Source organism: Amphiura filiformis, chromosome 17 (genome assembly GCF_039555335.1).
Source record: "Amphiura filiformis chromosome 17, Afil_fr2py, whole genome shotgun sequence".
Lineage (NCBI taxonomy): Eukaryota > Metazoa > Echinodermata > Ophiuroidea > Amphilepidida > Amphiuridae > Amphiura > Amphiura filiformis.
In genome coordinates, this window is record NC_092644.1 from 21,680,076 (window position 1) to 21,707,041 (window position 26,966).

The 26,966-nt window shown below is 35.7% G+C and overlaps 1 protein-coding gene across 1 annotated transcript in view; it reads right to left on the reverse strand.

The window, feature by feature from the left end:
- Nucleotides 1–26,966, reverse strand: part of LOC140137059 (MAM and LDL-receptor class A domain-containing protein 2-like) — a 141,505-nt gene that overhangs the window by 32,102 nt on the left and 82,437 nt on the right. The window contains exons 62-76 of the mRNA XM_072158718.1: nt 26,227–26,367; nt 22,258–22,514; nt 21,143–21,233; nt 20,165–20,305; nt 19,304–19,504; nt 18,466–18,621; nt 17,442–17,582; nt 16,352–16,480; nt 11,011–11,141; nt 6,933–7,053; nt 6,659–6,745; nt 6,385–6,471; nt 5,837–5,923; nt 5,426–5,512; nt 98–232 (exon numbers count right to left, since the gene is read on the reverse strand). Coding sequence (XP_072014819.1) covers nt 98–232; nt 5,426–5,512; nt 5,837–5,923; nt 6,385–6,471; nt 6,659–6,745; nt 6,933–7,053; nt 11,011–11,141; nt 16,352–16,480; nt 17,442–17,582; nt 18,466–18,621; nt 19,304–19,504; nt 20,165–20,305; nt 21,143–21,233; nt 22,258–22,514; nt 26,227–26,367 — 1,992 coding nt within the window. The remainder of the gene's footprint in view (nt 1–97; nt 233–5,425; nt 5,513–5,836; nt 5,924–6,384; nt 6,472–6,658; nt 6,746–6,932; nt 7,054–11,010; nt 11,142–16,351; nt 16,481–17,441; nt 17,583–18,465; nt 18,622–19,303; nt 19,505–20,164; nt 20,306–21,142; nt 21,234–22,257; nt 22,515–26,226; nt 26,368–26,966) is intronic.

Here is a 26,966-nt window from a genome sequence, read left to right on the forward strand (position 1 = left end):
GTTCTCCTTCTCTAATTCTGTGGTTTACTGGGAAGGTAGCCTTTAGAGATACGGCAGTATGTGATATGAACAACATACAAATTTCTAATTGACTCACCATCGCCAGTTGTATGATCATATCCTGGTCCAGTACCACCAGTATCTGTACCCCCTTTGATTCTGCTCCAATCAAATTCATCATCTTGTAGCTGAGTGTAGTCACAGAAATCCAACTCAAATGTACAATCCATACCTAGAATAAAAACAAAATATAGATATAAAAAGATAAACTGAGCTCAAAAAGAAACTTATAATTTTTTACAATGCGTGAATCACAAGGTCATATCTTAAAATACTATCAATCAAAATGAACCAAAATTGCACACAGGATTACTTTAATACTCTACTCAAAACACATGTCAGTAACCAAGCAGTTGTCCAACTGACACAACAGCAAAATGCACTGTCATGGGACAGCTTATTGGACTTCCTCCATTTTCACAGCCCAACATTTGGCACCCAGCACAAAAAATCTGTGAGAATGCACACAAGATCCTTGCACAGATGATAAAACGGTGCTGCTTTCTGCTTTTCATACACTTTTTTCATGAAACAAGGCTGGGCTGTGAATGTGTTCCAGAAAGCTGTTCCATGTCAGTGCATTTTGCTGTTGTGTCAGTTGGATAACTGCATGGTTACTGATATGTGTTAAGAGTAGAGTATTGAAGTAAACCTGTGTGTAATTATGGTAGAATTTGATAGACAGGATCTTAAGATATGACCTTGTGAAAAAATATAAGTTTCTTTTTGAAGCCAGTTTAGATATAAAAAGATATTATTACTGAGGTTTACAATATTTTACTCTTTACATAAAACTTAGTCTAATGAATATTTTGAATATTTGACATAGGGTCACAACATACTTATTACTTACGAGAAAGGTTTTTTACTTATTACTGTTTTTACATAATGGCCATGTGTCCTGAACTCGCCACCCTTAGCGTTACATCACAAATATTGTGAATTTTTACACCAATCGAGTTTCTAGTTAAATTATCTCCATAATTATCAACCCTAAACTAGCAAAATTATACATTTTTGACCAGCTGAAGGCAAAAGCAATTCAAATATGCACATTTCAACTCATTGTACAGGGTGACCTTGAGGTTATACAGGGTGGAATAAAAAAGATTCGGATAAAAAATGGGTTACTTAATGCATTGCTTATTACCAACTTGCAGTAATAAACTGGAAGTAAACAACATTCATTTGGTTAGAGGATAGGGGGAGCCTACTGACTTTGGAAAAAACCAAAATCAAAGCTGTTTGGTAATCTCGGAATACAGGGTGTCCCAAAGTATGTTAGAATTCTTTACAATTCAACATATTTTGAACTGAAACATTTTACCTAACCCATACAGAAAAAGTAAGTCCATATTTGCATTTCTCATCAAATTTCGCTTCAGAAAATCTATACTTTGACTATGGTAGCATAAGTAATTAAAATGTTATAGTAACTTTCAGATTTTGAAGACATCCGCATTACTTACTACAGTGTTTAATATAAAAACGGGTAGTTTTGTATAAAAAGTTTGTATTTTCTAGATTTAACCAATCATAAATGATTAAAAACAATTAGTAGAACTGTTTAGCTGTAAGGTCATGAGTCTTTTAGATGCTAAATAGAGTCAAAATCCAATTTACAGCCTTTACAGAAGCAGATTATGCACTAAAAACATCAATCCCATAGAGTTTGTGTGTACCACATCCCCACCTCCGCCAACCCTGCCCATTCTGAATTCTATGAAGCACAGTGTCAGTATTAAAAATGCTAACGGAATTCTTTTTACAGGGTTGAAAGTGCATTTTATTTGGCAATAAAATGAGACCACAAGCATGACAATATTTTCTTGCTTGGCAGAGATATCATCATTTAATTTGAGTCAAATTTGGGAAAATGTAACATCACCACCTTTGTTTGGTGTCGAGTTCAAGATGCAGGACCTAACTGCAACTGCAACATACTTCATTAAACTAATCCTGTAAAAATCAATTAGGTGAGTTTGTCACAATCCAAGACTTTGAATAAAGCGTAGGAACCAGTGTTTACTTATTACAATGGAAATATTAGTTGAACCCGTTACACGATGTTCATAACACAGTATGTACATGGCGTGCAGGATGGTCATACACACATCAAAGGAATGTGTCGTATCATGACCGAAGGAGTAATACGCATTGGCCACATTCGCGCTGGTAGCAAATTCCAATTTTCTTTGCTTTACCTTAGTTGTTCAGCTAAAATCAAAAAGGGACATATCTGACAGTAAAAGGTAACATTTTATGGACAAGAAAAGTAACTAGAAGGCTATATATTTGTACACAAATACGGCTATACCCGCATGTTATCGGTGTACCCAAACTTATAGTCCTTATTTGCTGAGGACTTAAAATAAAGAAATTGTAAAAAGTCGCCCAATTGTGCAGAAAATGTGTAAAAAGTGAAAGTCCAAGTCACAAGCTTTGATTGAATGTAGGTTGCACTGTCGTAGCACTAATAAAATAAAGAAATTGTAAAAAGTCCACTCACAGGGGAGTCGTCTCTCTTACTCTCCATAGGTTGCTGTTGTCAGTCTCTCATACTCACAGTGAGGCTATGCAATATGATTGGGGGGAAACTATTCCAGAGGGGTATGTAAATTAAATGGAACAGCCATTTCAGAGGGAGTATGTAAATTAAATGGAACAGCCTTTTGGGGGGACATTTTAGAGGGAGTATGTAAATTAAATAGAACAGCCAATGGGTATGTAATTTAACTGGAACAGCCTTAACGATTCACGCTGGTATTTCCAATTATGATATAATACGATCTGTCTCTTTAGTCCTACGTGTGTGGGGTGGATGGGTGTGTGGGTGTTAGTAACAATATAATTCTCAGGTGCTATCTGTGTACAAATTCTGAGCCCGGAAGCTGCTTTCTTTGATGAGAAACGGCTCGCCCTTTGTTTTAACATTTGGGGCCCTGGGACCCATCATATTTGACTGAGGCCCATGTACATAATTATGCTGAAGTATAATTCTCTAGTGCTATCAGTAGACTCAACCTGGCCACTGGAGCTGCTTTATTTACTGAGTAACGGCCGGCCCTATGTTTTAGCGTTTGGGGCCTGGGGCCAATATTATGTGATATATGGGGCTCATATGTACATATAACAATGTAATTCCCAGGTGCAATCTGTGTACAAACTCTGAGCGCTCAAGTGCTGTCAGTAGACTCAAGCTGGGCATTGTAGCTGCTTTAATTACTGAGTAACGACCGGCCCTATGTTTTAGCGTTTGGGGCCCTGGGCCCATATTATGTGACATATGGGGATTATATATACATATGACAATATAATACTAAAGACCTATCTGTGTACCAAATCTGAACCCTGTAGCTACTTTATTTGTTGAGAAACGGCCGGCCCTTTGTTTTAAAATTTGGGCCCCTGGGGCCCCCAGCCTTGTACATCTGGGGCCAAAATGGGCAAAAGGCACATCTACAACTTAGGGCCCATACATATGCCACATATGAGCCCTAGTGATCTTGTACTTTTAGAGCTAGGCTTGTCAATCTGTTGCACCATATTTTAACATTTGGGCCCCTGGGGCCCATAATATATAACATATGGGGCTCTTGTATATTTGTAAATATAGAGTACCCCTAGGGCTATCAGTGTACAAACTCAGGGCCCTGAGGCTGCTTCATTTGATGAGAAATGGCGTGCTTTGTATTTTCACATTTGGGCCCCTGGGGCCCGTGACCTTTGACCTCTGGGGCCAAGATGGGCAAAAGGCACTTCTACGGGGTAAGGCCCATAAGTGTACCACATATGGGCCCCAGGGCCTTTGTAGTTTTAGCGCTAGCCTTGACAGAATGATGTGTTTGATGGAGGAGGAAAAGGAGGAGGAGAAGAAACCACAGGATGGGAAGATACCCTGCATGCTATTGCATGCGGGTATAAATGTTACAATATGGCTTGTGAGGTGTGCAACCATGAGAGGGTACTTAAAGGAGTATTTTGTGATCCTAGCATCCTCTTTTTATGACATTTTTCAGTACATATCCACAAAAAAAGCATATTCCCAAAATTTCAGTGGATTCCGATATTGCGTTTGTGAGTTAGGCATGATTATGTGTATTACACTGCTCCATAGACAATGCGTTGTAATTTCGTTCTGGTGCACCAGAGCGAAATTCAAATTTCACGATATCTTTGCTAAGCGAATTAATCTGCAAGAAATATTTTGTACATAAACATTATGTAGCCAGAGGTTTCCAGTGATATAAAAACTCAACTTTTTTTTTTGAGAAAAGTGGGGGGATGAGGCTGTGGATCACGAAATGCCCCTTTAATGGTTATTTTGGTAGGGATGCATGGCTTGTATCATTTTCCAAAAGTGAGGTCACAAGGAATGGTTGTCATTTTCTGATCTGATTTCAAACCAAAGTGGAATTATAACATACTGGTTTTCTCAAAGTTGGGGTATAGTGAAGACAGCAACACTTTGGGATCAGTGAATTTGTTTCAAAATCAAGCAATTCGAGGCTGTGTAGCAAACAAAAATTTCAAAATGGCTGAACTGATTTCAAACCAAATTGGAATCATAACTGATATACTGGTTTGAATCAATAGGCATCTTTAAATCACATTACAATGAATGGACGGTCTTATGAAAATTAATTTTATAACAAGTTTCTCGAAGTTGAGCATAGTGAACAGTCTATAATATCAAATTGATTAATTCAAATTAAACAATTCATCGAGTGGCCATGGGCAACGCCATTAGACATTTTACAAAAACAAAAGTGACAGGTGATGGACCGTACACACACAAAAGAATAGCCACTTTTTTGATAATTTTCATCAAGGTTAGTCAAAATTTACCTAGCTAATTTCTTATACAGCAGGGGTTTCTGCCTTTTTAATATGTTATGAGAAACTTAATGTAAAAAATATCCACCGACGGAAATAAAAATCCATCAACGGATATTCTTGTTATGCTCTCACAAACTTAAAAAAAATTTGAAAAATTCAAAATTTTGGTCTAAAAATGGCCAAAGTTACTGCTGTCCCATTCAAAAGCAGAGAAAACCTACAGTGTTGAGGTCAACTTTCTAGACTTCCTGTTTACTGGCAGTAATGGCTACTACCCAGTGCTAAAATCAATGAATTGTTTTAAAACGAATTAATAAATTTGGTATTATAGACTGGTGAAGAGAGTAATACCTGGAACCAGTGGATTTTTTTCCCAAGATCAAGCAAATTAGATGCGGTGTGCAATAGAAAAAAACAAATTAAAATGTCCGCAAAAATGTAAATTAGAGTGAAAATTTTCACTTTTGACGAGTTTTTTTTTTATGGAGCATACTTCAACTGGGGTCAGCATAACATGTATACTTACTTTTAGCTGGTGGAGTTGTTGGTGGAATCAGAGTAGGACTTGTACAAGTTCCTGGATATATGTCCAGATCATCAAGAGCAATGTCACCTGTGGTTGATACATGTTTCAACTGGGGACAACATAACATGCATACTTACTTAGAGCAGGTGGAGTGGTTGGTGGAATCAGAGTAGGACTAGTACAAGTTCCTGGATATATGTCCAGATCATCAAGAGCAATGTCACCTGTGGTTGATACATGTTTCAACTGGGGACAACATAACATGTATACTTACTTAGAGCAGGTGGAGTGGTTGGTGGAATCAGAGTAGGACTTGTACAAGTTCCTGGATATATGTCCAGATCATCAAGAGCAATGTCACCTGTGGTTGATACATACTTCAACTGGGGTCAACATAACATGTATACTTACTTAGAGCAGGTGGAGTGGTTGGTGGAATCAGAGTAGGACTAGTACAAGTTCCTGGATATATGTCCAGATCATCAAGAGCAATGTCTCCTGTGGTTGATACATGTTTCAACTGGGGACAACATAACATGTATACTTACTTAGAGCAGGTGGAGTGGTTGGTGGAATCAGAGTAGGACTTGTACAAGTTCCTGGATATATGTCCAGATCATCAAGAGCAATGTCACCTGTGGTTGATACATACTTCAACTGGGGTCAACATAACATGTATACTTACTTAGAGCAGGTGGAGTGGTTGGTGGAATCAGAGTAGGACTTGTACAAGTTCCTGGATATATGTCCAGATCATCAAGAGCAATGTCACCTGTGGTTGATACATACTTCAACTGGGGTCAACATAACATGCATACTTACTTAGAGCAGGTGGAGTGGTTGGTGGAATCAGAGTAGGACTAGTACAAGTTCCTGGATATATGTCCAGATCATCAAGAGCAATGTCACCTGTGGTTGATACATGTTTCAACTGGGGACAACATAACATGTATACTTACTTAGAGCAGGTGGAGTGGTTGGTGGAATCAGAGTAGGACTAGTACAAGTTCCTGGATATATGTCCAGATCATCAAGAGCAATGTCACCTGTGGTTGATACATACATCAACTGGGGACAACATAACATGTATACTTACTTAGAGCAGGCGGAGTTGTTGGTGGAATCAGAGTAGGACTAGTACAAGTTCCTGGATATATATCCAGATCATCAAGAGCAATGTCACCTGTGGTTGATACATACATCAACTGGGGTCAACATAACATGTATACTTACTTAGAGCAGGCGGAGTTGTTGGTGGAATCAGAGTAGGACTAGTACAAGTTCCTGGATATATGTCCAGATCATCAAGAGCAATGTCACCTGTGGTTGATACATACATCAACTGGGGACAACATAACATGTATACTTACTTAGAGCAGGCGGAGTTGTTGGTGGAATCAGAGTAGGACTTGTACAAGTTCCTGGATATATGTCCAGATCATCAAGAGCAATGTCACCTGTGGTTGATACATACATCAACTGGGGACAACATAACATGTATACTTACTTAGAGCAGGCGGAGTTGTTGGTGGAATCAGAGTAGGACTTGTACAAGTTCCTGGATATATGTCCAGATCATCAAGAGCAATGTCACCTGTGGTTGATACATATGTAGCCTCCATCACAATCTGAAATTAAGATATATATTTTGCTACCATTAGGCAAGAAAACAAAATGAAACAATTTCCCCTCTTTTTGGTCACAAATGGTACTGATGAATGGCCCTACTGGATGGTGGACATAGCGCAATTGCTCTCAACCTTTTCTATTTGATACCTGTTTGCGCAAAATATGTGGAAAACACCCAGGAAGAAAAGGAAATATAGTTCATTATGCATGTCAATTTTGAATTTCAAAAAACTCAAAATTATTTGATATCAGAATGACATTTCTCGTATTCAGAATGCAATTTCATATGTCTAATGTACTCTCATGTCCCACAATATACTATGCAAATGTTGCTATCTGATCCCTTAAATACATTTGTGATTTTTTGAACGATACAGATAAGATTTACAAACTAAAAACTACACACAAGTGTGGAATTTATGTTAGTATGACAACACAAAATCCCTGTTAGATATGATGAAATTACAATTACACTATGTCTTGTGTTTAAATTGATGGGACTAAACACCACATAAGACTATATGTACAATAGACCTTTTCATATCGAACTTTTCGAAGTGATGACCCAGTTTGTAAAAACGGGTCATCATACGCAGGCAGATCTTGGGCAGGCACTTACGCCAGTTGTGCGTTGCGTCAATGCACGCAGTTGAGGAGTGTTTATGTGTATTTACGCGGGCGTGTAAAGACGCTCACGTCCATGTAATTATTTTGCGAACATTTCCGATGGCTCCTGAAAAGGTCCATTATGAAACTACTGTATAGCTAGTACCTCGAGTCACCGGCACTAGCTTTGAAGTTTAGCATGTGCTGCGTTGGCTTAGCGTGGTGTTTTGCGTGTACATAATGTGGCACGTTGATCGCGCATGTAAAAGTATGTACACGCACCAAGTAATACTATAAGCTAACGCTGAACTTCAAAGCTATTGCTGGTGACTCGAGGTAGATATATAGACTATTGCGGGAAATATTTGCACAGTTTTTATTGTCACACTTTTCACAGTCAATTTTAGAACAGCTAGAATTATTTTGGACTGAAGTGCTTCAAAATGTAGCTGTTTGAAGCTGTGAGTACAAGAAATTGCAAACTGTTCTGAAAAGTTGAAATCATAAAAACTTATATACTGCTAAATTATCCCGCTATAGTATGAACACTAGTTTATGATTTGTGTTCTGCCACATCAAAATGATGCAGTTGTTGATTTCAGCATGTAAAATCTATCACAAGGGCTAGTCCAAAATATTTACATCATTACTCTGTAATATTTTGAAAATGGAATTATTATCTTGTTTTTAATTCTCTGGGCACTGTTTCTTTCTTTCAGTACTTCTGATTGGTTAATTTCACGATTTAATCAGCTGATAACCAATCAAAATAAACCTTTTAGATCTCTTAGCACTATTAACCCCCATTAGCCATACTGGCCATTCTTACCATATCTCTGATTGGCTTGATATGTGATGTAGTCCTCGTTGTAACCAATCAAAATAGTTCTTTGAGGCCAATAATGTGACCGGTACTGCCCATGGGGTCAATTAAAAAGAAATGTTTGCTCAGTTGGAGATCCCTTTGCATTGCTGTTTCAAATTATGTGTATGTTGTAACCAACAACTGCATCTTTTATGTGGCGTGACACCATTATGTACCAAACTCAACATTTATTTAAACTTTCACCAAACATTAAACCATTGCTGTGACGTCACTCTATTCAATTTACTCTTGATTATTATCTGAATCTGAACGAATCAACCGTTAAGTGTGGATTCGTAAGTATGAATCCACTGAATCTACTGGGGATTGAACCCGGGTTACACGCGTGAGAGTTGTCAATGCTGACCACTACACTATTGCTACCTTGACAATAATTCACGTAACAATTTGTTTGTTTGTTTATTTCTTCTTTATACTGGGTCCATATTCAGGGGAAAATTTAAGTATTCCTCTGTTCTTCCATATGGCCCAGTTCTTCCATATGCTTAGTCAAGTCTGCCACTGACGTATCGTAGTAAAATATGGAATATTTTGTTTTTTGAACACAAATTATTAAAGGGTTGTCTTTACAATGTTTATTACACTGAATTTGGCAGTGAATGAACACTTAATTTAATTCAAAATGTGTTCAACATGATATTTTTATTAGAAGCCGAGATGACCTGAATTCGGCAATATATGTCAAAAATTAATGTAAAAAGTACAAAATTAACATGCAATAAACAGATCAATAACATCAGGTAACATGATTAAAAATACATTGACATAGGCCTAGAAAAGTTAACATCCAGCGCCTTAGCTCGTTAGACCACGGAGGAATTCGATGTATCAACAAGTGGTTTTAAAGGTGTTAAAATAACAAGTGAAATAATATAAATCGTTTCAATGCCGCATTAGTGCATGTGATAAATATATACAAATATATTGCTGCAAGTGAATGAAAATATTTTAATTGAAGACTAAATTAGAAGAAAGTGCTTTTAAAAAGTAAATTACAAACATATACAATGAATACAATAAATATATAAATACAATGAATAAACCTAAAGTAAAAAAAATATGCAATAAATGAAATAATAATAATAATTTCAAATAAATAAATATTAGATCAATAAATAAATAAATGAATAAAAAATATATGAAAAGATGAATAAATATAAAAAAAAAAAACAGTTAAATAAATATATAGATAAATGAATAAAGAAAGAAAGAAAAAAGAAAGAATGAAGGAAATAAGGTGAAAAAAAAGAAAGAAAGAAAGAAAGAAATAAACAAAGAAAGAAAGAAAAAAGAAATAAAGAAAAAGAAAGAAAAAAAGAAGGAAAGGAAGAAAGAAGGCAAGAAAAAAAGAAAAAATGAAAGAAAGAAAGAATGAAAGAAAGAATGAAAGAATGAAAGAAAGAAAGAAAGAAAGAAAGAAAGAAAGAAAGAAAGAAAGAAAGAAAGAAAGAAAGAAAGAAAGAAAGAAAGAAAGAAAGAAAGAAAGAAAGAAAGAAAGAAAGAAAGAAAGAAAGAAAGAAAGAAAGAAAGAAAGAAAGAAAGAAAGAAAGAAAGAAAGAAAGAAAGAAAGAAAGAAAGAAAGAAAGAAAGAATAAAGAATAAAAAAAAGTATCCACTCTCTGGACCTATTCATGTTTGGGACAATGGTTTAAGTCAGAGAATACACTCGCAAGTATTGATTCGTAGAGCCCAATCCACTCCCTATCGCTCATGGATTCGGATCTACAAATCAACACTTTCTCATGTATTCTCCTTAACAGAAGTGTATTAAAAACCATAATATTAGATGACACATATAATAACACATAAACAATCAGTATAACTACCGTATCAGTTGTGTATTCAAACTCAAATATAATCTGTCGAGGAAGTTACATAATTTCGGTAAGTTAAAACTTGTATTTTTATTCCCACATACAGTATTGATTAAAAGCACCCAATGTATGGCTCAAAATGTTTTATTTGTGTCATTTGAAGTTTTATAAAGTTATTTATAAACTTATACAGGGATTAATTTCAAAACAAAAGTCTCCCTTTAAAATTGACCTGCTCTTTTTCTTTCTTTCTGCTTCCTCTAGTAACTGCAATTTTCCATATCAAGATATCATGGGCAAATAATTTAGAAATTGACTCAAAACATGAATGGGTTAATCCACCGTCCCTATGTGGAAGATTCAGATTGAATCAGTCTCAGAGGGTGAATGAAATTTAAATGGATCTGCCTAGTATGTTCATTCCATTTGAAATTCATACTCCCCCTGTCAAAGATATTTCCAAAATCTTCTGCAGGGGTGGTGTGAATTTAAATGGAATAGCCTACTGATGACACATCATTAATCTTAGCTGTATTTTATCCCATCCTAAAAATGTTCTTGGGTTTCAGTTATCATTGTCTTGTGCACTATTTTTGCTGGAAACATAATAGAAATAAACAGAAAGTGAGTAGTGGGCAAATGAGTCTCACCTGGAAATCATCATCGCTAACCAGATCCAACTTGCCTAGCAACCAATTGTCACCTTGGTTACCCCTTAAGTTCCATTTCAATATAGGATTGCCAGAAGCATACAAGAAATAGACATTCAAATTACCAATTGCTACAAAGAAAGACATAAAATCAGGTTTAATGCATTGATTTTTCCATCTGAACAACAAAATGTACCATTTCAATCATAGAAAGTCTTATTTTGGCATTCAGCTCAGTTCAATTCAGAAATGACTTTCCTTATATTTGGATTCAAAGATGCCAGCAAAAATGAAAAAAAAAAATATAGAAATCGCTTTAAAGTGATGGATAAGTCAATAAAATTGTTTAAAATGTGACACGATCTGGTCCATGAGGGCCAAAGGCGGCAAATTTGAAATTGAGATAAAGGAAAAAATATGGAGTAAGAAACAATAAAATACGTAAGAAAATAGACATCACCAAACTTCATAAGAACCAAGTATGCTAGACCTTTGGGGCGAAGTTTCCCGACAGAGTCTTATTAAGCCGTAGTCTTAAGGTGGCCTTGAGGCTACTAAGCCTAGCCCGCTCTCGAAGCCCCAGTCTTAACTCTAGCCGGATTTCTTCAACGCAAATTCAACCTAGTCTTAGTGGCCTTGTAGGCTTAACGCTTGACAACCTCGTCCCTTTCAACCAGCGACTTAATTGTATAGGCTGTTGGAGGTAGATGTACATAAGCTGTGGTCCTCACGGTTTACCGTACTAACAAGGTTGCCGCCTCATTATCGCAATGTTCCCGGCGCAAAGACTAGCCTGGACCCAGCGGTCTTGTGCTTGGGCTTATACCGCACACAACTAACTTGATGCAAGAATATTGTGTCTGTTTTTGTGTCTTTTTATGTATTATTTTATTTCCACTTGACTTTTTATGAGTCCAACTTGTATGAATGATAACGCCTATGCTTTATACTCGTGATTTTACTTTGCATCCCAAAAAGGGTAAAACTGTAAGCCTAATGGAAAGGAATCTGTGATTCCCCTAAAAAGGAAAGCAACCAACGTGCTATATACTGCTGATATCAGTAGTCTTCTCAGATCTCACATGAAGTTATCTGTTGGTACAATATTTATAATTATTTAAGTAGAAGATATAGCAATATATTGCTATATCTTATATCTTATAATAATATATTATATGCATCTTATCCGTAAATTCAGTTTTAATACTGCATGCATTATTGTTTCCTGTCAAATATTTACTATATCTTTACCAATTTTGTCCTTCTTCTATTGTATTAAATTGATGTCCAACCTGGTATAATATAGGCATTCCAAAATAATATTGTAATAGGCCTACTTATGAAAAGTACGAGTATGACACTATTAAGGCTTGGATAGGGACAGGTGGTATCATATAGGTCTTCATCATGATGATGATGATGATGATGATGATGATGATGATCATGATCATGATGATGATGATCATGATGATCATGATGATCATGATGATGATGAAAGAATTTTTTTAAATTATATTCGTTGTTAAAAAACCATCATTCAAAATGAGTAGGTCTTATGATAGCAACAGCTACTTAAAAAATTCAACTAACTCAAATGAACACTAAAATAAAATGCTGAAATGTTCAACTAAATCGAACAATTACTTACCCACAGTGGCGTAACTAGACATTTTCATTTGGGGGTGGGGTGGGGAAAGCGGGGGAAAACATAATAAATGAGGGGCAGGCATCGTTCATGCTGTTTGGGTTTGTAATGGGTGGAGTGGGTCTGAGGAGTTATGGGATCTGCTTGGCATGTGTCCCCGGAACATTGGCGTGAGATTTCTTTTGACATGGGGGGAGGTGGGATTGAAAAATAATGGTACAAATGCCATATTTAAGGTATTAAGCTGGTGACATATAGGCCAATGGTACAAAGGTGGGATAAATGTAATTTATTTAAAATGACCAAATAATGAGGTTAATTAATAACTCTCAGAAGTAGGCCTAATTTACCTTTTTTTTGGGGGGGCAAGAGCTCCCCGCTCCACCCCCCCCCCCTAGTTACGTGACTGCTTACTCATGTTAATTGAAAGACCGTCAAAATATGAAAGATAAACTTATGCTACAATTTAAATAATTTGTAAATTGAAATAGACCAAGGCTTACGACCTAAGACCTGCTCTGAGGCAGGGCCAGGAAAAGCCGCTGTAAGCCTGGTCTAACAGGCTTGCGTGAGACTACTGGCTACAGAAGACTGATTTCGAGAAATGCAAATTTTACTGAAGCCGGGGCTAATCCTACAAGCCTGGCCCACGGGCTAACGAAGCCTCGAGGCTATGGTAGCCGTGCTTCGGGAAATACGTTTTCAGTTAAGCCTGGTCTTACGACCTCTTAAGCCTTGAGGCTAGACAAGCCAATTGCTAAGCCACCCGTCGAGAAATTCGCCCTTGGTGTTTTCAGTATATAATAGCCTATTGTTTGTATAAGGTAATAGTTATAGTAACTCAATGTTCAAAAATGCCTTCTTTGGCCCCCATGGACCAGATTGTGTCACAAATGTCAAAATGGAGAAAACAGCCATGTTGATAAACATGAAGCACCCTTCAAATGCATGTTGCTACAAGTGTTTGTTTGTATGGACAAACTCCTCCAACAAAATGTGACATTGTATCATTATTAGATTGTTTTCAATCTTATTGCTTGCAAGAACTATTAAAATGTGACATTGAATCATTATTAGATTGTTTTCTATCTTATTGCTTGCAAGAACTATTAAAATGTGACATTGAATCATTATTAGATTGTTTTCTATCTTATTGCTTGCAAGAACTATTAAAATGTGACATTGAATCATTATTAGATTGTTTTCTATCTTATTGCTTGCAAGAACTATTAAAATGTGACATTGAATCATTATTAGATTGTTTTCTATCTTATTGCTTGCAAGAACTATTAAAATGTGACATTGAATCATTATTAGATTGTTTTCAATCTTATTGCTTGCAAGAACTATTAAAATGTGACATTGAATCATTATTAGATTGTTTTCTATCTTATTGCTTGCAAGAACTATTAAAATGTGACATTGAATCATTATTAGATTGTTTTCTATCTTATTGCTTGCAAGAACTATTAAAATGTGACATTGAATCATTATTAGATTGTTTTCTATCTTATTGCTTGCAAGAACTATTAAAATGTGACATTGAATCATTATTAGATTGTTTTCTATCTTATTGCTTGCAAGAACTATTAAAATGTGACACTGAATCATTATTAGATTGTTTTCAATCTTATTGCTTGCAAGAACTATTAAAATGTGACATTGAATCATTATTAGATTGTTTTCTATCTTATTGCTTGCAAGAACTATTAAAATGTGACATTGAATCATTATTAGATTGTTTTCTATCTTATTGCTTGCAAGAACTATTAAAATGTGACATTGAATCATTATTAGATTGTTTTCTATCTTATTGCTTGCAAGAACTATTAAAATGTGACATTGAATCATTATTAGATTGTTTTCTATCTTATTGCTTGCAAGAACTATTAAAATGTGACATTGAATCATTATTAGATTGTTTTCTATCTTATTGCTTGCAAGAACTATTAAAATGTGACATTGAATCATTATTAGATTGTTTTCTATCTTATTGCTTGCAAGAACTATTAAAATGTGACATTGAATCATTATTAGATTGTTTTCTATCTTATTGCTTGCAAGAACTATTAAAATGTGACATTGAATCATTATTAGATTGTTTTCTATCTTATTGCTTGCAAGAACTATTAAAATGTGACATTGAATCATTATTAGATTGTTTTCTATCTTATTGCTTGCAAGAACTATTAAAATGTGACATTGAATCATTATTAGATTGTTTTCTATCTTATTGCTTGCAAGAACTATTAAAATGTGACATTGAATCATTATTAGATTGTTTTCAATCTTATTGCTTGCAAGAACTATTAAAATGTGACATTGAATCATTATTAGATTGTTTTCTATCTTATTGCTTGCAAGAACTATTAAAATGTGACATTGAATCATTATTAGATTGTTTTCTATCTTATTGCTTGCAAGAACTATTAAAATGTGACATTGAATCATTATTAGATTGTTTTCTATCTTATTGCTTGCAAGAACTATTAAAATGTGACATTGAATCATTATTAGATTGTTTTCTATCTTATTGCTTGCAAGAACTATTAAAATGTGACATTGAATCATTATTAGATTGTTTTCAATCTTATTGCTTGCAAGAACTATTAAAATGTGACATTGAATCATTATTAGATTGTTTTCAATCTTATTGCTTGCAAGAACTATTAAAATGTGACATTGAATCATTATTAGATTGTTTTCTATCTTATTGCTTGCAAGAACTATTAAAATGTGACATTGAATCATTATTAGATTGTTTTCTATCTTATTGCTTGCAAGAACTATTAAAATGTGACATTGAATCATTATTAGATTGTTTTCTATCTTATTGCTTGCAAGAACTATTAAAATGTGACATTGAATCATTATTAGATTGTTTTCTATCTTATTGCTTGCAAGAACTATTAAAATGTGACATTGAATCATTATTAGATTGTTTTCTATCTTATTGCTTGCAAGAATTATTAAAATGTGACATTGAATCATTATTAGATTGTTTTCAATCTTATTGCTTGCAAGAACTATTAAAATGTGACATTGAATCATTATTAGATTGTTTTCAATCTTATTGCTTGCAAGAACTATTAAAATGTGACATTGAATCATTATTAGATTGTTTTCTATCTTATTGCTTGCAAGAACTATTAAAATGTGACATTGAATCATTATTAGATTGTTTTCTATCTTATTGCTTGCAAGAACTATTAAAATGTGACATTGAATCAATATTAGATTGTTTTCTATCTTATTGCTTGCAAGAACTATTAAAATGTGACATTGAATCATTATTAGATTGTTTTCTATCTTATTGCTTGCAAGAACTGTTAGCACACTCATATTCTCTTCACAAAAAATGCACAATTCTGATTTTGGATGATTTCTGAATTAGCAATCACTGATAATGCCTATAACTCACTGTGGTGTTTTTTTTGTTATCGGAATATGTAAAAATACCATACATCAATACCGTATCTATTCAAAAATTCTAAGTATGAATTCTAGCATGCTGCACCCATCTATTTGTGAATATCTGAAGTAAGTTATTAAGAGATGTACCATTTGTAGGTATGATAAAATGGCTTGTCATCCCCATAGGTAGCTACATTGCATCAGCATGCCCAGTATTATACCTCAAATTGTTCATCTCATAAAAAAGTTAATGTGAGAATAACCTGAATGAAGATCACTTACATGCACCATACATATGATACCAAAAGAATAGACATCCTTGGGTTCTGGGTTGTAGATGTTCACTGACTAACCATGCTGTATCACCAGGCTTGAAGCCTGATGTTGATGTCTCAATGAAGATATAATAACCTGAAGGATAATGAGAAAATTACACTCATTAACAACAACAACAACAACAACAACAACAACAACAACAACAACAACAACAAATCTCAACTCGAAACAAGACACAATATACATGTAGAACCTAGTAATATTTCACATTTCATTACAATATTTTGTCGTTGGGCAAGAAAAAAAATCCTATGTGCTTTTGGCCCCTAAACATATTTAAAACAAAACTGCCAACAGGTTACATTGGAGGTTTTGCTTTAAACATATTCAGGGGCCAATGACACATAGGAGGTTTTTCCTGTCCAATGATGATTTGTAGCACCATTTCCACACTAACATCACACATGCATTTGAAAAAGAAATAATAATGGATAAAAAACTTATAAGTTACTTGTTAGGAGGAAATTCAAACCTGTGCCGATTTCCAAATAAATCTGAGACAAGATAATATTTAAACATTTTGATTTGCCTCTGCAACATTTGTATAAACATCCTGTGATATAGGTAAAATATCTAATTCATGAGAATGAGAGGCCGAACCTTCTGCGAGCTATTGCATCAGTGCACATTTTTGGAACAATACGATTGTGCAACCTAAGTCTGTGATCGACCAATTCTCAAAAGATGAACTTGCTCCGTAAGTGGTCTTTTGTAGTACGCTTGACACAAATATCTGTTCATACCCAAGTTGGCTCTCAGGATTGAGAATTAGATTTTTTGCTTATAGTGGTGTTTGTTTATTTAAATGGTGTCTCTATTCAGAGAAACACTCGGGTCCTGATAGGGCTAGGCTAAATTGTAGAGGTATATTTGCAGCACCTCATAAACACAAGAATATTTATATAACACTTACTAAAAATGCACAGATGTATAATGCAGATAGCATGGGAGAGCTAAACACCAGTCCACACATACGACCCCATCTACATCAACATTTCCTTCCTAACTAGAGGTCATAAATATCACTGTTACATACCTAGAGCTGTGCCAGTGGTATGGTCATTTTTAGGTCCTGTGCCAGTGCTGTCTGTACCACCTTGTGTTCTTAGCCAATCAATATTGTCTCGTGTTGGCTCGTTGGTCCAGCTGCACAAGTCAGTCTCAAAGTCGCAGAAACCTAAAGAAATTGTTCAGAAGTTATCTTATGTGTAAGCAGATATAATTAGGATAGTTACAGGTATAGTTACCAATTTTTTAACAGATAATGTCAATGGAAAAAGTGAGAACAATGTAAGGCTATCTTAATTTAATTGTTTGTCTCATAGCACAGACACGTATTGGGTGCTTCCAAATATTTTTGGCCCTACCCCTAAAGAAGACATGGGAAAACTTAACATTTTTGACAGATCTGACCTCTTAAATCATAAGACAAATGAAATAAGAAAAAACAAAGGAAAGAACATAGCCAGCAGTAGTACATAGAGTATCATGCCTACGGATTTCATCACAGTCTTACCTTAGCATGCTGGTAAGCAGCATTTGAGATGGTGTTAATTGATAGTCGATAACCGATAATCAATGATCAATCAGCTATGAATATTTAATTGGATTCTAAAAATAATGATCACAGACACTCATGTTCAAAAGTGTGTGTGTGTGGGGAGGGGGGTGTATATAGCATGTTGGTGCTGGCAATTGCTGAGGACGGATTTTTACCCCTAAAGAAGACATGGGAAAACTCAAACTTTTAGGGATTCCCATGTCTTCTTTAGGGTAGGTGCTGTTAATTTCTGTAATAGCCCATTAGTAAAATTGCCCACTTTTCTGCAGAAAATCTGATTAAGCCTTTTCAGGTGTAAATATATTGGAAAGATAGTTAGCAATAATCTAGCAATAATCAATAATCTGTAAATGTTATAGATTAGTTATTCTATTTGCTTCTTAAGCTGGTTATTTAATCACACAAAACAAATATTTTTACCTTGAAATGTTAATGATTTTTATTATCATTTTTCACTTCTAAAAAATGTAAAGCTAAAATCAGAAATTCTTTCTTTTACCTTCACGAGGACATTTTTCATCATCAATAAAATCCACATCATCAATAGCTATATCCCCTTGTGTGAATGTTCCCACCTCTGCCTCAAACACTAGACTGTATGGATTGGGTGAAGCTACTGTGATCTGGCCAAATCGCCAAACATCTTCTTGATGGCCTGTGGAAGAGATGAACAACATACTTCAGGTCAGCAATGTTGGCTTCAACACTGATTTTATAGGCTTATTATGCATGAACTGGGCTCATTAACAGAAATAGGTAATAAGGTACCTTATAATATGAAAAACTACCGATTGATAGAATATATTGAACAGAAGTATTGGGCCAGTCCATGTTCCTGGTACTGGCACGATGTAACCCAGTACTTCCATGCCGTGCAGGGGGAGTGGAAGTATATTTACGTGCTGGTCACCTCACCATGATTAGATGCACATACCTCAGGGGTCACGTGGCAATCCCTGGGAGTATTTTTTTATCTGTACAATTCTGCAACCCAGTGCAACTACACTTTAATGCATGTTGTACATTCCCAAACGGGCTTGAGAATTTAGTTGTCTGTTATGCCCACCTGACTTTGTAGCACAATTGGTGCAGGTTAGACAAGCAAACAAAAGGTCCCAGGTTCAAATCTTGGATTCAGCCCGTATCTGTTTAATCTCAAATCATAACTATTTAAAGAATATCATTTTGCTTACTTGTACTTACTTGGTCATCATAAACTTTTATTTACTTACTAGCATGAAAGTTTTATTTACATGTTTGCATGTCTCTTTATTTTAGTCAACAACATCCTCATTGTCTTATAATTATTACCAATGGTCCATGACCCTGACTCCTACCTGTTTGAGTCCATAATGGCTGACTATCAATTCCGGTGACCGTATCGTAAACTATTACCCTCAACGTGCCAACATCTTTGCCATACATGTGATACCAGAATCGCATACATTGTCCATCACTGGCTGGATATGTTTTGCTTATCAGGCGGGCTTTGTCTCCTTGAGATCTGGGCGAAGAAGTGCGGATGAAGGCAAATTTACCTGTTGAAAAACAAGAGAGATAAAGATTAACCACATAAGAACTACCTGCCGATTGGCCAAAATGAATATTGTGTCCAATTTTGAACCAATCAAGGAGGGTATTAATAAGATCATCTGCAAATGCAAGTTTGATCATAAATAGTTTAAAGCCTATTTATAATTGGCAATTGAAATGAGCATTTGAAGTTATCAACCAATCAGAAATGCTGTTAGATGACCAGTAGTGTCCAGGGGGTTCAACCATTTCAAACAATTAGGTAAATAAGAATTCAAGCAGGGAATGGGGCTACACATCCTGTACAAGAACAAATAAGTAATATTGGGGAACGATTACTCGCTACAAATAAGAATTATTTGTAAAAGTGTCCCTACAAAAAAGTACAGATTGGTAATGACAACAAAAGACATGAAATTATTGATTGGCTCCAAACAAAGGATTTGAACCAGTGTCCTTTACCGTAATCATGGCGCAGTGCAGTCCATTCAACCAAATATTGTCATCAACCTATTTGATCGTAGCTATAACATTCAACTTTTTTATGTCAAACATTTTAATTATCTGTTGTCTGTGTACACACTCCAAAGGGAAATGCTATATCAGTCGGCATTTCCTCACATCTAATGTGCCCCCCATATATGGCCATACTACAATAGTCTTACCTATTTCTGTTCCAGTAGTGTGATCAAACTGAGGTCCAGTACCCTCTGTAACTGTGCCATTCTGTCCTATCTCCCAGTCAAAGTCATCCTTACTATTGTCTTGAAGCCAATCACAGAAACCAGCATCAAATGAACACTCAGCTGAAAAAGGATATTTTTAATATTAGTCGCATAACATAGTTTACATTCTTTCCCTTCCATATAGCCCAATGGAAGGGATAGAGTGTTCTGACTACTAATAGGGACTGGGTCAGGGTAAACCCCTTCAAGTTTCAATGAAATATATTAACCAGGTAAAATGGTTATGGTATATCTTGTAAGTTATATCAATGTCGATAACAAATGTAACCCTGATGATATAGTGACCCCTTAGTAATGCCTAGTAGACAACACAATGATATTAGGCATGACATCCCAATTTGGTGCTATCGGTGCACCAACAGGCACCAATTGCTCTTTCTATCGTATCCTGAGCATTTACATAGTGCTTTCGTTTTAAATGAAACTCGATAACACACAGCAAATATGAATTATTATACTTGATACAATTTATTACATCACCAGGTGTATGATAGAAAAGTCATCAGTACCTAACCTACAGGACCAAATTTGATGTGGTGCCTTATTTGATTCTGTTCATTTATGAAAAACATCAACAAAGGTTTGTTGTCTACTTACTCAAAATTGATAAGCAAGCCACAGTATGATATATTAATGCTCTGCATGCTAGCCATAGACCTCAACATAAAAAGTTTTTAGATATTTTCTCAAAAATATTAAGAGCTATCTTAAGAACCACTGAACCAATACTAGGCTTGTTTGTACTCATTTTAATGCATTTGTCACACTGATTCCAAATATGGTCATGAACATTTACAATTCTGAAATTTTTGAAAAATTTTAATAAAATTTGAAACTTGTCGTCTGCAGTCGACATCCGCGTGGTGAGAGTTAATGTTTGTACAAAGCATTTCTTACCTAATGGTGGACAATCCCCATCAAAGAAGAATATATCATCCAATGCAATGTCGCCTGTGAAGCTGATCCCTTTTACACCTTCAAAGATGATCTAGAATGCAACAAGAAAAGTGTTTATTCAGCAAAACTTTTTAACTACGGTATGTCACAGATTTCAAAGCAGGTTTAAACTTGTCTGGTTCATACAGAAATTGGCTGAACTCTGTAAGCACTCTGATAGTATATAGTAACACAGTAAGCTTACCAGAAGTGAATCTGCTTAGTTTTGATGGGGACTGAAAGTCAATCTGCTTGTTTCCACATAAATGTCTCAACATAATAAACCTTCAGGTAATGATTATAGAATGACTTATGATCATCTCTGATGATTAAAACTGCTGCATCTTGGTAGACTTAAAGGTCAACCTGCCTAAAAGCCCATAACTTGTCTCAATATAGGGCAAACATAAATTGTTGTCTTACCTTCAGCGACCGACCCTAAATCCTGAAAAATCAGGGTCACATTTTTTCCCTTTTTTCGAATGATGATTTTACAGATATGTTCAAAAAATCAATGTTTTTCACTTCAAATTAATATTTTATTGAAAGACTAGTCTTAAATTGATTATCTAAAAAGTATCCAGTAGTCAAAATTGACAAATGTCCCTAATGGAAGAAGCATTATTTAATATTTAGTGGGGATTAAAAAAAAAAAAGAAGATAATTGACCGACAGACCCAACTTTTCCATTTTCCCACTTGAATGCAATATAACAATTTTTTTTTGCCTAGCCTACATGTAGTAGGCTCTCAGATAATAATGACAGAATGACTAACCTCAATCTCACCCAAATACTCATGTGCCAAGTCTTGGTGAACTGTATAGTGAATTTGCATTCAGTCTTGTACTACGTCAATATTCCTCAGGCAAAACACCAACCAGTGAGCTTACCAGAATGACAAAACCTCAATCTCATCCAAGTACTAACCTGCCAAGTCTTGGTAGTCTGAATAGTGAATTTGCTTTCAAGCCATTGATTTCCTTATGTCTTGTACTTAGTCAATATCACTCAGGCAAAACACAACCCAGTAAGCTTACCAGAATAACAAAACCCTAATCTCATCCCAAGTACTAACCTGCCAAGTCTTAGTAGTCTGAATAGTGAATCTGCCTTCAAGCCATTGATTTCCTTGTGTCTTGTACTTGGTCCAAACCAAGGTCTCAACATTGTCCTCTTTGAAGTAGACATTGAGAGAGCCTACGGTATATCCATACATGTGATACCAGAATGATAGACACATGCCTGATCCCGTAGTGGCTTCCTCATACGGTGATGCTAAACGAGCAAAGTCACCCTCTACATAAGAAGAGCTCTCTATGTAGATATAGTAGCCTGAGAAAAGCAAAACAAAAGTTTGATAAGGATGAAGGTTTAAACGATTTCTTCCTATGAGAACGTTTTGGTGTGGTATACTTACTTGTCTCATTGTATTTAATTTACCCATTTTTATGAAAAGAATGATTCACTACAAAAGATTTTGTTTTCATTTTGGTATGAAAGTGCAACCATAATAGTGCTTCATTATAATAAGATAAAAAGATCTCAATTGATCTCAATATTGTGTTTCATTCATAAAGTTCAGCACAAAGGTTAAGTTGCAGTAGGGGGTCTTTATTTATCTGCCGACTACAATTACAGCTTTTTTTTTCATGTTTCAATGGTAAAAAGTAAAAAAAAGAGAAGAGAAAGGACAAATTAAACAGTTTTTAACAATTTGGGCATGACAAACAGGCACAAATTTACTTATGTAAACCGGACCACTGGGACAAACTCTTAAATTAATATGGCCTTACCCTTCATAAACATTTTTTTTTAATATGCTTAAAAAATTGTACTTAATACCAACCTGGACCTAAAGTGTGATCATATTTTGGTCCTGTATCCAAGCTTGCTGTTGTACCGTTTTGTCTCAACCAATCAAATTGATCATTTGGCAAACCAATTTGCTGATATCCACAATAGCCATCCTCAAAGGTGCAGTTAAGTCCAACACCTGTAAAGACATTACAAATAACAGATTGATATATGGTAAAGTCACGATTTCTCTGTGATACAGGAAAAATGGAAAAATTCACAGAATTCTGTGTTTGCTCACGGAAATTTAAAAATGCCACAAAACAGTGAAAAAATGTGTAAAATGTCTAACTGTTGTGTTGATTTGCAAATAAAACAAAAAAAGTGATTATTTAGCAGTAATCAACCATTGATGATGCTGAATTTTAATGGTGATGTTGAGGGGAGACTACAGTAAAAAGGTAAATGTAAGTACACTTCTAAAACATGTTTGTTTTTGCTTTTCAGTGCTTTATAGTGGAAAACAGAAAATTACGGAAATTGTACAATTTGTAACAGAGATTTAAAAGTTTGTATCACAGAAACATTGTGGCTTTAATATAAGGGAACAAACCAAAAGATCTTTAAGTCCTACAAATGAAGCTAGTTTTGTTAGGGCGGAAGGAAGGAGGTTAAATGTTGATCTGGTGTTGGCCATGAAAAACCTTCTATGTGCTTGTGGCCCCTGAACATGCTTAAAACAAAACTGCCAACAGGTTACATAGGATGGTTTGCTTTAAACATGTTCAGGGGCCAATGACATAGGAGGTTGTCCCTTTCAGTTTTTGCTATGTTCTAATAAAATATCAATGTTATTTTGACCCACTCACTTCCAGTTTCATTACAGATGGGTAGGAAGGCAAAGCAAAGTAAAGTTGGCTGTCATTTGTTGACAGGTTTGTGTTAGAGTAAACCCCTGATTTCAAGCATTTCAATTAGACATTTAAAGACAAAATGCATTCAGTTTACCCACACAAATGTATGCATTTAAAAAGCCATCCCCACTAATGTATGCCCATATGGTAAATATAGAAATACCAAAGTCACAGGGAACCACAAGTCACCACAGTTGTTTCTGAGATAAAAGAGACTGAGATATACTCTGGCATTCAAATATGTACACAACTATTATAATACATTCATACACTACTAGATAGCGAGGGCCAATCAGAGCAAGCATTAGCAAAAGGCAAACCATGCATTGATTTGGCTAATCGTCACATATCACTTACGGAAACATGTCCCAGCAATCATATTGGTATCATCTATAGCAATATCACTGGTATAATTGGCTCCTACCACACCTTCGATGTAAATCTGATATTCTGTGGCACTCATTATGTCTATTTGACCCCCGTTCCATGTGTCACCTTGTGCTCCAACCACCTTATATAGTAGCGCCATTTTTTGAGACAGTGGGTCCACAGTGTAAATGTTGAGTTCACCAACACCTGTTTTTACAATATACAAAGAAGAATAACATGTTAGTATGCAAATTTTAGCATTAATCGGGTGCCTCAAGGTGTCTATAATCATGAGATTCAAATCTTAGTTCATTATTATTAACCAATCAAAAGACCTGCCAAGGTTACATGGTTCCTCAAAGCACACCACAGAAGTGGACTCTTACATTTAAAAGCTAAACATACCTAGCAGATGAAAACTAGATGCAAATTTAGATCCTGAACGATCATGAGGTCAACCTAAGACTTTCTTGTTTTAATTGTTTTAATGCACTGAATAGTTAAAGCCCTTATTATGGCAGTGAGGTGTGCACAATTACAAAACACAATGCTGTGTGGATGAATTTTGATCACCCAACACACCCCACTCATACCAGTACCATCTTACCTGCTCCATACATGTGATACCAGAATGTAAAGCATCCTTGCTCAAGGGCATCAAAGTGTTCACTAGATGGCATACACACCCACATACAAACACACACACCCGCCCACCCCATACCATCTTACCTGCTCCATACATGTGATACCAGAATGTAAAGCATCCTTGCTCAAGGGCATCAAAGTGTTCACTAGATGGCATACACGCCCACATACAAACAACCCCCCCCCCACCAACACCATCTTACCTGCTCCATACATGTGATACCAGAATGTAAAGCATCCTTGCTCAAGGGCATCAAAGTGTTCACTAGACAACCAGGCAACTGCTCCTGGTTTAAGCCCGCTGCTCTCAATAAATGTGTACCAACCTACACAAGACAGTACAAGATGATAAGAATAAAATCATGGCATTGCCGCCTTTATAGAATAACAAAATATGGCAATGATGGATGTGCAATATATCAACAGGAGGGTTATTTTTAGAGATTTGCCTTTCAGCTATCTCAAGAAGTCAAATTGCTGACTTTCCGTCTATTTATGATGGACAGTCACAAATTAGCCGAGATTGTATTTAAAAAAAGCACAGTTATCAGGTTGTCACTGACCCCTACAGCCCCAAATCATTCATTAAATCCTTAAACAATAACACAGGGACTTATATGGTTTTGTCGCCCCTCTGCGAATCCATATTGCTTCGCGGAATATGAAAACCACAAATAGAGACATTGGAATGTATTCTCTTGACCATGTATATGACTCACTGATTAAGCACACATCACATCGTAGGAACGAGACTACCAGTCCTGCGGGAGATGCAGTGAGCCTGGAAAGCACCTGTGATCAAGATGGCATACCCTGCTATCGAAAGCTAAGAAACTTAAGTTTTAATCTCTGGATTTGCCTATCAAAAGTTGAATAATTAATATTAAGTTCATTGTCCAGGGGAATTTCAAGCTAACTCAATTTTTACACGAGAGCGTACTAACTACCACGAGGGTTCGAAACCGCAACCTCTTGCACCATAGTAGAACGCCTTATCGATTGAGCTATTACTTTACTATTAATAAGGTCATGTTGGTAAGAATCACCTGTATTTTTAACAAAAGAGTCTAACAATTTTTATTCATTCATATCAATTTACATAAAAATTTGTGCAAAAAAACATTCTTGGGTATCAATCAATCTTTGAATGACGATGAAACTAAATCATTTGCAATTCCAATGCATTGCATTCTCCTTACATACTGATAGTGCATGTACAACAAGTATCAAAGTTTTAAAGGAACTCTCATGGTACCACAGATTAAATAATCCTACCACAGCACATAAAATACAATGATCAAAACATAAGAAAGTATACAAACCTAAAGAAGTGCCTAGTGTGTGATCCTTAGTAGGTCCTGTGCTACCACTCGGTGTACTCCCAGTATCCAAAATCCAATCAAAATCATCTCCTTCAACATTATTGGTCCATGTACAGAATCCTTGCTCAAAATTACAGAAACCTGACAAGAAGAATACATAGTGTAGGGTTTAATGAGGCTTGGTTTCAGTGCATGTCAAACTGGTCCACTTGAGGTGACACTTTTAAGATGTAGCCTTATTGAGGCCCTGCATGCTTTTATTGATTGGCTACAAACAAAGAATTTGAACCGGTGTCCTTCAACGTAATCATGGCGCAGTGCAGTCTATTCAATCAAATGTTGTCATCAACCTATTTGATCGTAGTGCATTTGTTATGTGTGTGAGATGAACTGTCGCGGTAGATTGCAAGCATGATTTTGTTGAATGCATTTGAGTAGTCTCCATCATATTTACGGTCTGATACGTCATATGCACAACCTCTATATAAATATGTTATCTTTTGTATAAATACAATCCAATACTCTGTATTGCAATACTGTGATGCAGTACGTAGCATGCACTGGTTTTCAAAAGTAGGGGGAGCATAAGTCTCAATTCCCCCGATTTCTCAAAAATTTTTACAGCTCATTTTACCCACAGCAATGGTAGCCCATAATTTTCACTCAACAGTGGATGCATTTCCCCTGACTGAATGACAAAAGCCACCACCCCCAGCACCCTCTTTGCACACACCGTGCTG